Raw genomic sequence first — 13,208 nt, 5'->3', positions numbered from 1 at the left:
TCACCCCTGGGAATTCTCCCCACAAACATGTAGCCGAGAAGAAAGGCGCTTATCGTCAAAGTGTGTTTTGATTTGACTCATAATTACATTCAATGAGGAAAAAAACAAAGCAATCTGAAGTGCTTGACACATCATAACCGTAGTTCTAAAGGACTGATCCTTCATTGAAGCTGAAGATTAGATGTTAACATTAAAGACATAGTTCACCCCCAAATCAAAAATACATATTTCTGGTACTGCTACTAATCGGTCTGGATTGTTTTGGTGTGAGTTTCCGAGTATTGGGGATATCAGCCGTAGAGATGTCTGCCTTCTCTTGAATATAACTGACTAGATGTAGTAGTGCTTGTAGTGCACAAAGCGCCAAAAAAAAAAAAAAAAAAAAAACGTGAAAAACTCAATACCACAATGTCTCTAATCCACAGACCTCACTGTGAGCAGATTCATTTAGGAACCATGAAATTATGCATGATGAAATTATTTAATTGTACAGTTCTTCTAAACTTTCTAAATATATCAGACTGAATGGATCAAAATCTGCTGACTGATGGTCAGCTTGAAAAGTAATATTTTCACACCTATTTCACTTATTAAACAGAGAAACACAAACTGTACACCTTTTGAATTCAACTTTCTCTCTGTGATGAAATCTTGACGAGGCTTAATTGCCTTATTAAGTCATCATAAAACACACTTCATTCAAACTCAACAGAAACAAAATAAAATTCATCGAAACCATTTTGGTTACTCTTGCTGATAATCTTATTAGTAAGCCTATTGTTTCAACAATCACCAGCTCCGGTTTGGTTTAAATAAATGCTTAATTTACCAAGTTAGGAGTAAAAACATGCCATTATTCCTCATGGGCTCTCTTTTGGCTGGCTACCGGCTGTTTACAGTCCTGTAACTTTCCCTCCACCACTAGGTGTCACAGTGTCTTTCAGTTCAGCTGCCTTTTCTGAGACTGAGCTCTGTTGGTGCCTGCCGTGCACTACATAAAATGAGTTTAATAGAAAGAAGAGCACCTCTATTTATGATGGTAACGAAAACATACTTTGGGGATTTCTGTATACCATGGTATACTGTAATACCTTGACACCATCCAAGCCCAATCTCGATTGATAAATATCACTACAGTTAAGAGGAAAAATATGTGTTTTCAAATTTGGGGTGAATGGTCCCTTTAGGCAGAAAATGAAGAGAATATTATCGAAAATAGATAAATGCTTACCCCTGTGTTTGAAAACTGAAAGGGAAAAACAGTGGTGCTTCATGCTGCCAGCTTCTATTTTCCAATATGCTAGTTGTATCCTATCACATTAGCAGACATATGGGGCATGCCAGGTGTTGTGTTGTTGTCACCATCAGCATGACAGTGAAAATCGCAGGTACTATGCTCTTGATCTTTGTTAAAACTGTCACATCCCTCTGTCTACACGAATCACAGTGTCACCACATCGCAATGAGTGGGTTCAGACTGAAAAGCCTATCAAAATATGCACCGTCAAAACTAAGCAAAGAAAAGGCAGGAGTCAAAAATTCACAGGTTTCAAAGTAGGCTGCAGTTCAAGAGCTTTATGGGGAGGCAAAGACACGGTTTGGTAAAGAGATGAGGCAAACAACATAAAAACATGGATTAAGGGCGGGAAGAATGCCTAATAGTGGTAGATTATAATGGCATTACTACCTGGTGAGACACAAGTACGCACAGCAGGCTAGAGGTATCTGTGGGATGACGGGACTGACACTCTATGTCTGAGTCACACAGAAGCTGAGCGGAGGGGCGAGGATCACAAAGACTACTACTCGGCAGTGATGAGAAAAGAGCTCGGCTGCAGTGAGTCATCCTCCACAGGTTAAGACTTTTGTCAATCACACCTTTTATTGGCTTCTGTTTGTATCAACAGATGAAGATCTCTGTATAGTTCAGTAGTGTTTATACTCCATCACCAGAAGAAAGTCTATAATGAGGATTTCCTTTTTTTTTTTGCAATTAAGTTTCCATCAAGAGAACTGCGTTGCGGTGGCTCACCAATGTCTCTGTCTTAATGCGATTAAGAGAACATTATGATTAAGACACGGGTCATGAGAACACATTAATCTTATTATGATATTTACGTTAAGGCCATATGGAGATGATTAATACGGCAATTAGGACATGCACTATTAGTCACGTTGTTGCAGGCTTATTTAGACACCTTAATCCAGGTAAAATTGCTCTCCAGTGCTTTTCCAAGTCACAACACTCATGCTCAATATGCCTGGAATAATTTGCTTTTTCACAGGCTCTACACACGGTGATATGCCGTCGTCATAAAATGAGTCTTTATTTGGGTTTCGAGAAAACAGCATCGCTAATACAAAGGGAGGATTTGTGACAGTATGAAACCTAAAATGCATAATAAGCCTCACCTATTACATAATTCCAAATCAATGAGATGAAATATTTAGATGTTAATGCATGTAGGCTCATTATTTACTTCCACAGTTTGTAATTTGGGAAAACTTGCTTATTCGCCTTCTTGCTGTTGTACAAGGAGATTGAATGGTAAATATTGAGCTAAAGCCAACAGCTGGTTTGCTTAGCTTAGCATAAAGACTGTAAACAAGGTGATAGGGCTTTGCCTGATATCAGACAGAGGAACTGTGAACTCGTTATAATATGTTTCCATCTTCAATTTGACATTGTGACCCACACTCACTGATTTCTGTCGGGGAGTGTGATTTAATTTGATCACTGAAATGAAATATGGAAATGACAAACTGTGATGTTGGGCGATATTGAGAAGACATGATAATTTAAAACCACCTTGACAGCAGGCAGAGGTGTATATTTTGGGGGGGATGCAGGGGGGACGCCCCAATAAATATTTGTTTATTATTATGTTTGACAAAATTAAATACATTTAGACCATATATTAAATGTTTCAAACTTTTCTGGCAAAGAACTGCCTAAACGTCTACAGCCTTGAAAGCAGCATCTGTCTTGTCTACAGAGGTCACCATTGTTGGTATTATTCCTTTCTGGCTTTAGCCAGACTGTAAAAGTAATGGGTGTAGTTATCTTGATGTCCTTTGTTTTGTGGACTCCTGTTTTGTAGCCTCGAATTAGGCATTTTGGCCATTACCATCTTGTTTCTTTGGAGCTAGAAGTGAAAATATTTGGATGAGGCATGGACCTGACTGATAAGCCAAGGACACTGTAAGTAGACAGCCCCCCACCCTTAAATATGAGTAACTTAAGCCTTGTTAAAATGTAAATGAGTGAGTTACATAAAGATTCATCCCCATGTACTGTTGTCAGACCAAAACCATTTTTGTATCAGGCTGTAAACATGTTTATTTCTGCTGTAAAGTTGGAAATTTTAACATGGGGGCCTATGGGGATTAATCTGCCTTTGGAGCCAGCCTCTTGTGGCCATTAGAGGAACTGCTGCTTTGAAACGTTTATGTGGGCTTAATTTTTATGCCTTGCTTCCAGCAAACTGCTAATGACGTTAGTCCATCCATGGCGCTCATTGGATGATTTTTTATTTTAACTGAGAGACCGCTGTTTCATGTCATGATACCAACTTGGTGGAGTGGACGGATTCAAATGTCTGGACCCCAGCAAGATAAAGCTAGCTTGGCACGCTCTGCAAATTGTTGCTTTTGCACTTTGGTTTAAGTATACACGGATTCATCAAATGTATGTAAAGATTAAACAAATGATGTAAAGTAGAGGTGGTTGTGAGCTCATTTTTTTTTACATTGGGATGAAGCCAAGCTAACTGTATCCACCTGTTTCCAGTCTTTATGCAAAACAAAGCTAACCAGCTGCAGTTCAGTGGACAGATGTGAGGGTGGTATCAATCTTCTCATTTAAGTCTCAATGAGAAATTGAGTGAGCTAATTTCCCCAAATGTCACACTAGTGCAATGACTAACTAATAGGAATTCTATTAATTGGGTCATGTAGGCCTGCACAGAATGTTTGAACTAACCCAGTGCACCGTGACCAGTGCATGGCGGTCGTATGTACCGAGTTTATTTTCCCATCCCAGTCAATTTCACAGCCCAGCTGTATGTACTGAGTGTTTTTTCCCTTTTGTCTCTTTCAAACTCAATTTTAAAGAGTTGTGGGGGACAGCAGTGGCCTCAGCGTTGGTCGATCACATTTTCTCATTAATTCAAAGGCGCCGTAGATGCCTTCCGATTACGACATGAATAATAAATAGGCTTGTTAGTCTCCTTGTGGTGGGAGAAGCCCTGTTTAATTCAATGTCTATCCATGTGTATTAGGGAAACTGCTTCTCCACGGCAAAAAAACGAAACAGCCTGAGACACATGACATTGTTGTTCCAGACTTAATAAACAACCAGTCAGGATGTGTTACAGTGGGATGTTCCAGTGGGGGTGTGGGGTGCAGAAAAACAGATTCAGTGTGAAACCACTAATACACCTAATGTGGTTAAGGCTGTGATGCCCATGTGTCTCAAATAACATTTTTCATATGATACATGATCTGAGTTCTGCCATCAGATAAAGCGACAGCCGCCTTATTTAAGTGTGATGACACCTGTATCAGTTTCTTGGATCAAAAGCCTTGATGTGACCGGAGCTCCAATTTACAAACTTGATTACAGATTATGACCATTTCTCTCCGAGGTGTTGAAAAAACAACTTAAATGATTTACATTTTGATGCACCTGCCAGTGTGCTGCAGGCAAAGGTGCACAGAGGTTAGTGCACATCCATTCATGAACTCGAACTTTACACCGATCATAGATCTTCCGTTCATCAAGTAATCCTCATTCAATGGGGTCTTCCTGATTATCACAGCATTAAAGCTACATATGAAGCCAACATAAATAATTCAATAGCTTGTCTGCCTCAATAAAGGACTTCCTTATGGCCTCATATCCAGTTTGTACAACAAGTACTGCTCCTCTGCATGATGATTGTCAAGGTGTTATGTCTCCACCTAAAGGTACCCTGAGGAACTGAATGGCAGTCCTGAACCTGTGTGTGAGCCCCACATGACAAAATGCTGAACTGATAGGCAGGATAATCATATAACCACTCAGAGCAGCACATTTAATCAGAGCCAATTATAGATCTCTGTCATATTTAATGATACATTAGGTACAAGTGGATATGATTAGGGTTGTAAAATTAGTGGAATTCAAGGGAGATACTGTATGCTTCCAATTACACCCTCATATCTGTACAACTTTTAATCAAAAAATAGCAGATTAAGTACAAATCACAATTAATTCAGCTGTGTATTATGCATTACAAGTAGTTTTATTATTCAACTCGAACAATAAATTTGCATAATCCCGAGACAAATAATACAATAATTTGTGTGCTTCTGTACAAAACTTTTTTTTAAGTAGCTAAAGATATGAAATAAAGTGACACTAAGTAGGGGGAAAAACTTACATGAATTCAGAAAGTTTTTCCTTCACTTTCTCTTCAATGTTTGCATAATATTTCATTTGGGCAAGCAGGACTTTGGCGGCTTGAAGCTCTCCTGATTAAACAAAAAAAAAAGAAAGAATGAGAGTGCAAAGGGAAGTTCAATCACAGACTCACTCAGTGACTTGAAGGAAAGCTTCAGCTTAGATTACAAAACAAACAAAGGAATGAGTGGGAGGAACAGAAAATGTTTCAGTGCAACTTCTGAATATAATACCTTTAAGAAGGGCAGCGTCAATCTCCTCCGTTAGGACTGCCAGTTTCCCTGCAAAGTGAGGAGAAGACAAGTTCCAGTTCTGCATGTGTTAACAAGACATGGCGCACAAAGCCCACCATCCTCTGAGACAAACTGCTTGAATCCACATTTGAAAAAATCAAAAACACATACACAGTTTGATGTGTGTGCCATGTGCCACACGGATATAATGAGACATTTAGTATCTACACAAATTGAACAGTACATGTAGACAGCGATAAATCTCTCATGCATGCATCATTCATTGCTCTGACGTTCCTAATCTCGATGTGTATTGCACATACATTCTATCAGTCAGTAGTTATTGATATTTTCTTGAAATCATGTTCCTTTTTTGACACGATTTATAGTCATGCCATTTGTTCTGCATTAGCCCTTCAGTGATTCTCGAATTACCTTTCTATACAGTAGTTTTTGTCATTCCTGCCCTGGATTTAAATTGCCCACTTATGCATACAAACAATGTGAATTCATTTCATTACAATGCAAACAAATACATAAGTTGCTCTGGGAGTGCTGGCAAGTGTCAAACTGCACTTGCTGTTACTATGGTAACCACAGGTGTCACCAAATCAGCCAGAACTGAAATCTTAAAGATAATGTGTATAAGATTGAGGGTGGCAGAAATTGACTATAATATTCTGAATTTTGTTCTCAATAGTGAATAATCACCTGAAATTAAGAATGGTTGTGTTTCTGTTAGCTTAGAATGAGCCCTTTATATCTACAGAGATATGAAGAGCTCATTCATATATGTAGATAGTGGGGCATCTTCCACTGAGCCCGCAGAGAGTGTCAAGGACAACAGCAGAAAGCAGCATGGAGGCCAGTGAAAATGGTACGGTCATCACTTTCAAACTCGGTGCAGACTAATTTGGAACAATGTTTGAGCACTGCTTGATCGTAAACAGACAATGCTTTGAGTTGGTGCATCATCGCATCTCACTGGTAAAGGGGCTAAAATAAGCACGCTCACCTGGATGTTGTATTTCCATCACTGCCAATTGAAGCTGATATATACCCATGACTTCAGCAGAGTCATTTGACCTGGGTGTGAATGCAGATTATAACCTTTCCCATTACATACAAAGTCAAATGTTAGCAAGAGTTTGTATTTTTTTTCAATGGATAAAGGCCTTTAGAAAGGGACTGGTATTCCACTGGCTTCAAACTGCAACCTCACCGCTAGATGTAACTAAATCTTGCACACTGGTCCTTTAAGAATTACAATTTACCCCTTGATACAAAGCATGTCCAAGCCCTTGTGCTTTTAGCCAAAAAGTGAGCTCAATTTCTCATACTGTTTGTACCATTTTATAGATTTTTTGAGGCCTGAAGAGGCAAAACTAGTCATTAAACTTGTCAAAAATATGAAATAACTACATATCTGATGTGTCAGCATCAATTAGAAAGGCACATGTACTCATCCACTCGTGTTAATTTATGACCAACACTCAGCTGAAATTACTCAGCCAGACTTTCGCTCAATAAATTGAACGGGCATATTTATTTACCTTTTGTGTCTTGGCCAATGTTATTGGCTTCCTCGGGAGTCTGTGCTTCATCAAGGGCTTCATTGATCTCCATCAGCTCCATTAGAAATTCTGAATCCACCCCGGAGTCGGTGCCATCTTCTATACCCATCCCCTCCAGCTCCAGCTGAAACATAGGACGGGACTTCATCAAACTCAACTGCTTCGTTAAATACATGCTACTACTTTTGACTGTCATATGGTGAAGATGTTTCTCTAGAACAAGCGATCAGACAAGCAGAGCTTGCAGTTATGAAAATAAACTATTCATTACAGGGATTTCAAACTCACCATATAAAGACCACGACTCAAAGGCTTAAGTAGCGTCTGGTATGCTTTGTTCACAAGAGCGGAGTGGCTTTCTGAATACTCCTGTTCTTTCTGCAAAAGAGGGTTCTGTTCAGTTTGCTTCTAATGATGCTCAGTCCACATTTATTCATTAAAAAGAAAAAGAAAAGCTGTTTTATTGTGATTTTTAACTACCATGCTGTGCATCTGAAGCAACACATATTCGCATCTTCCAAAGTTACACATCAAACTGTCACAAAGGGGAATTACATTTGAGTTATATTACACCTTGTCATCCCAATCTATACCAATGTCAATTTTCTAAACACCAAATCCTTGGCGATACTGACAATTAGGTGTATGACATACAGCTCCTCTTTTGTAGTCGAGCAGTTTGGGACCCTTCAAGGGATCCAGGTGTAAGTTTGACACGACAGACGTGTGGAAACAAGACGGGGAGGAAAATATCTTGGAAATGGTTGGCAGATCCGAGTACATTTTGCAGCTATCAGGTCTGTCAGCTCTTGTGAAAATCAATAGTCTCAAGCTCAGGCCCATGGGCCCATCGTGTGGAGCTGTTTCTGTAATAACAACCAGTGCAGTAGGTGGCTGCCTTGTAGCCTTGTATAAGTAATGAGTTTTCTATATATGATGAGGACCCCCGAGGCTGGAAGATGTCTAATTAAGAAAAAATGGCCAGAGGTGCTGATAAATAAAACAGTGTTGGTACAATATTGGACAGGTTGTGTGTGAAGAAACCATTTAAGCTACCTCTCCTCCCGAATATTAGTTAAGCTTTCATATCATATCATGACAACATGCATTGTGCTTTTGCACCTGGGTGTACAGAATAAATTGCGTGCAAAGAAACACACCTCCGCTCCTTGAATTCATAATGCTTATTCTTCCAAAATGCCTGGCAATTTTTTTTAATGATCCACGAGGGGGAACTGGATAATGTGAACATTTAGTCACCACTTTGTCAAATAATCTATAACCATATTCAACTTTTAACTGCTCAGATGCATTTGGACAACTCTTTTTTCTTTCTGTGATGTTTTTAAAGCTGCACCAGTCGAGGCTTTTCTGTAAAATATAAGCCTGCCTGTCTAATCAGCCTAACTGTGCTTCGGGCTGAATGTGATTTACCAAGTACATCACACCTATTTTTCCTCACAAAATTCTGGTATTGGAAAGGTGCACTTGTCTGCCTATAAGAAGTGACAAATCAAAAGTGAAGAGGGAAAGAGGAGCAAATTTATTCCCTTAACAACAGTGAGTGAGTGCTCCATCCAAAGACAAGTGGACAAACCAAAATTACATCTATTTTCTGTCTTTTCCCTTTAGTGTCTTCCAGTATACACCGTCACCATGGGTTTTCTGTGTGCATTTTACTAATGACATTCTATATAATTACCTAAAGGGGTGCTCAAAGCAGATGAGGCTAAGATATTTTAGTCCCTAGTATGGGTCTAGCTCCAAAAGCACTGCATCATAGGTTTTCCCAAATTGCAACATGATAGCACATTTTACTAGATCCTTCCTGCTAGGTGAACTATGCTACTATAAGTAGCATAAAATAAGTCACATTTTACTCATGTCTTTTAATGTTTGTTATTTTATGCGGGCTGCTCGAGCCACTTGAGTGTCTTGATGCAATTTTTTCCGGTGGCAACTCATAGTATTTCAGCCAAAATATCCCCTAAGGCACAAAAAGCATTTTCTCAATCAACCACCACTGTAATAGAGGCTTTGGTCAACACTGCCAACAGGACACCTCAAACTTCAAACAAGGTTAATTATGACTCTTTCTGTTAGGGATTTTTGATCAATAGAGGTTTTACATTTGTGAAACTTTCCTCGAGCTGAGAAAAGTGGTTTAAAAATCTCAAGGCTGGTTCCAGCAGGAGAAACACAACTGCGCATAATTGCAGAAGTAAAACCAGACGCTAGAAACGTTTTTGGCATATGCACCAGGCGAGCAACTTCACTGGAATGAATGGGCGCCATCTTAGCATCCTGTATCTAGTTATTAGTGTACATCTATGGTTGTACACTTTTCACTTCGTACTGTGGGATGCTTTGAGTCCACTGTGTTGGGTATAATAATTCAAACTATACATATAAACAGCTCTACATAATGGCAAACTCACTATGTAGTGGACTATATGGTGAATAATGAGGGATTTCGACCACAGCTATAATAAAAGAGCATGGGTCCCTTTAACATTACAGCGTAGTAACAAAATCTGAACTCAGCTGGAGACGCATGATAGACACAGGTGTGAACAACTATGCGTCTCATCTGTCCACTTGTGTTTCGACCCCTGAAACAAAAGTTAATAACAGGTACCAACAGGTTCTATGACATTATCGTAGATATGTCCTCCAGAGCCATGAAAAACATAGTACAGCTGTTTTCACAGTATTCCTCACAACTCCTAACCGACCTGCATGTGAAAGGCCCTTTTAAAATCACATTTCAATTACCAGTTGCCTTCTAAAAATATGAGATATCTGATCTTTGTCGTGACAGTAAATTGCATAATCAGGTATACTGGTTATTGGGTTTCAGTTTTGGACTGCTGGCCATATAAAATGAGCAGTTTCAATATGTTACCTTCAGTGCAGGGAAATGATGGCCATTTTTCATTATTTTTTGACCTTTGATAAACAAAATGATTTATCGCTTACTTGTGAAAATAATCATGGGGATTAATTAATTCTGCCCTATTTTCAATGTTGTCAGTTCTTTGGGGCTACAGTTTTTTTCTCCACTGACCAAATATGTCAAAATTTGGATTTCAGCTTTGACTGCACAGCTTATTTTTGACATGTTGGTCATTATTTCTCCCTTAAAAGTCTTTGATTGAGTTAGGCTGTCAATGCCGCAAGTCCACTGTAACAAGAGTTATAAAAGACAAAATTGACTTGTCTTTTGACAAACTTTCGCTTGCTTAACTTGTATTTCTTTTACTTACTTAAAACATTCCATTGAATTTGTTTTGTAAACTTTATTTGTCCCACAACTTCCCTCTCTCATGCTTGTGCTTTGTAGAGTTTTAATACTTGTTTGGTTATACTTTACTCTTAATCATTGAAATAGATGTCATTTAACCTTGTTTCCTTTTCTTTCTTTTAGATTTATTTAGTCACGAATTGGACATCTTGACAGGTAACAGCAGGAAGTAATAATAATAATAAACCAGTTCCAGGTCCTGTCCATGCTGGCTGAGTGGAAGCAGCCATCATTAATGTTATTAGATACATATCTGCTTTTCCTGTCAAAATATCATCAATCATACTATGAAGTTCCAAAATATAAAGCTTTTTTTATGCACTCATTTCCACTATATATTTTTATTTATTTTTTGGTAGTTTTCCTCTTGTCTTTCCATCTTTATTTCTTTAAACAATGCTCTTTTTGTTTTCTCAGTTGTTTTGCTTTTGATTTCTTACATTTCTTTCCTTGCCTTGACCTTGTTTTCTTGGGAAAATTCCTTTACGGGGGCCTAAATGTGTCAATGTCTTTTAACAAACCCATCTTTCAACTTTGCCCAGAGTTATTCCCCTGACCAAATCACAATGAATCATACTAACAAAACAAGAATGCACATCGAAGTGGCCTAATAGGGACAAAGGGTCACATCCAGTTTCCTGTGTAACACTTGTACTAATAGCCGGGACAGCCTCAGCTGACTCTTGAACCATGTTACTAAACTGATTCAGATTCCCCTCACATTCCTCTGCGTACCACAGATCTCTGGCTGAAGTTGTCTGGGTGTAGAGATCGCTGGAGCTGCAAGTATCTTTTCTGCAGCTTGTGTGTGTCCAGTGTGAATGTGTAGTCACTGAAAACAAGCAACACATGGCAGCATGAATACGACGTTCATCAGAATCAGAAATACTTCATTGATTCCCAGGGGGAAATTATGGTTCGTTACAATTGTTCTGATGATAAGATAATAAAAGCAATTACCACTAGCATGTGAATATTTAAAAATTATAAATATGTATAATGTGCTGAGTGCGTAAAGTGTGTATTTTTTTTAATAAATAAATCAAAACAGAAGTACAGTGATAATTTGAAACAAATAGCACTAGTGTGCAAATATTTAAAATTGTGAATATGTATAATCTGCTAGGTGTGTACATCGTGTAAAAATTTAACTATAGTACTGTGCAAAAGTCTTAGGCCACCTTGAACTTTGTTATTTCAGCAAAGTTATAATAATCATACACTTATTTCTCAGTAGTCACTAAAATACAAACAGAACAGACACAAATAAAAAAACACAAATATTTCTGAATAAAACAAAGTATTAAAGTAAAGTATTTAGTGTGACCTCTCTTTCCACTTAGCATGTCTTAAACTCTCCTGAGCAGACAATATTAGCTTCACTATACTAATCTTCTGGTGTTTTTACTTAAGGTTGCATTCACATCAAAAACTCAATATTGATTGTTTGAGTTACCTTTTGTTATGATTTCATGTTTCACACTAAATGATGGTTTCTGTCTGAAGAAGGTATTTTGTTCTGACTTTTTGGTGTTTTAATGTTCTCTGTATTCTTTTATGGTATCCTAATAAAGAGACTGAAAAAAATGTATCTCCTTATTTCAATGTTGCTAAAACAAAAAAATCTATGGTAACCTAAGACTTTTGCACAGTACTACAGTTTATATTTGTACACACTTTACACACCTAGCACATAATACATATTTATAATATTTAAGTGTTCACACACAAGTGCTATTTTTTTTATTATTACTATGTTTCTGTTTTATATTTTTACATACTTTGTGCTGGTCCTTATTTTTCCTTTCTATAATTTTCTATGCTTGGCATCAGAGTGACTGTAATGAACCACAATGCTGCACAGTGCTGTATGTGCCTTATGCTACATAGCAATGTATAAAACTAGTATGTAAAGTTAGAAATATAAAATATGGTGCTACAATGTACAACAGATATATATATATATGTGCAATACGTGTAACATGTTAAATATAGCCTACATTTAATATTTGAAAGAATACTGCACATTTGGATAGCTGCATTTTAATCATGCACCAATTACTGCAGTTAATAGGGAGTATTAATAATTATTGAGTAATACATAGATGATGTACGTAATGATGAATAAAACAATATACTTACCAATCCATAATCTTAAAGTAGGATGTCCCCTCTTCAGGAGGCTGGACTACTTTGCATGACTTGCAGAAGAACGCAGGTCTTTTATCAAGAGGCTGTTCGCAGCTCCAACACTTCAGTTTGGTTTGTCCTGTACAGTAATTCCGGGGTGAATTAGTGTAGTATTTTGGCTTCCTTTCAATTCCCACAGCTTTGATGTCCATGTTGTTGTCCCATGTGTCCTTCTTGAGGAAGCTGGTGGACATACAATGTGCTGAACATGTAACAGTTTTATAAACAGACTGTCGGTTCGTCATCAGCCAGTTTGGGTGCAGTAAAGCTCGCGACGAGCACACCATCCGAAAATAGTTCAAAGACAACATTTCCGAAATAAAAAGAAACTATTTAATGTTGTTAAATCTGTAAAAATATAAAATATTCTCGCTGTCAAAACATAAACATCACCTCTTTCAGAAAGCTAGAAGAAGAGCGTTCTTCTTCTACGTTTGTTGACAGCGCCACACTGCCACCCGTCG

At 38.0% G+C, this 13,208-nt stretch overlaps 1 protein-coding gene across 1 annotated transcript; it reads right to left on the bottom strand.

The window, feature by feature from the left end:
• Positions 1-5,178: 5,178 nt before the first annotated feature.
• Positions 5,179-13,151, bottom strand: hscb (HscB mitochondrial iron-sulfur cluster cochaperone). Its single transcript, XM_042487655.1, has 6 exons — positions 12,697-13,151; positions 11,290-11,386; positions 7,539-7,628; positions 7,230-7,374; positions 5,677-5,724; positions 5,179-5,514 (listed from the first exon to the last, which is right to left on the bottom strand). Exons 1-6 carry the CDS (start codon positions 13,053-13,055, stop codon positions 5,420-5,422), a joined length of 834 nt encoding a protein of 277 aa, XP_042343589.1. The 5' UTR covers positions 13,056-13,151; the 3' UTR covers positions 5,179-5,419.
• Between the last annotated feature and the right edge of the window lie 57 nt (positions 13,152-13,208).

This window comes from Plectropomus leopardus, chromosome 6 (genome assembly GCF_008729295.1).
Source record: "Plectropomus leopardus isolate mb chromosome 6, YSFRI_Pleo_2.0, whole genome shotgun sequence".
Taxonomy (NCBI): domain Eukaryota; kingdom Metazoa; phylum Chordata; class Actinopteri; order Perciformes; family Serranidae; genus Plectropomus; species Plectropomus leopardus.
This window is presented reverse-complemented; position numbering and strand designations above follow the sequence as displayed.

Coding starts and splice junctions, on each gene's coding strand:
- hscb (XM_042487655.1), bottom strand. CDS start 13,055: ATGTTGTCTTTGAACTATTTTCGGATGGTGTGCTCGTCGCGAGCTTTA. Junction 5,725..7,229: donor CATTGGCCAAGACACAAAAG/GTAAATAAATAT, acceptor CTCACTTTGCAG/GGAAACTGGCAGTCCTAACG. Junction 5,515..5,676: donor TGACGCTGCCCTTCTTAAAG/GTATTATATTCA, acceptor TTGTTTAATCAG/GAGAGCTTCAAGCCGCCAAA.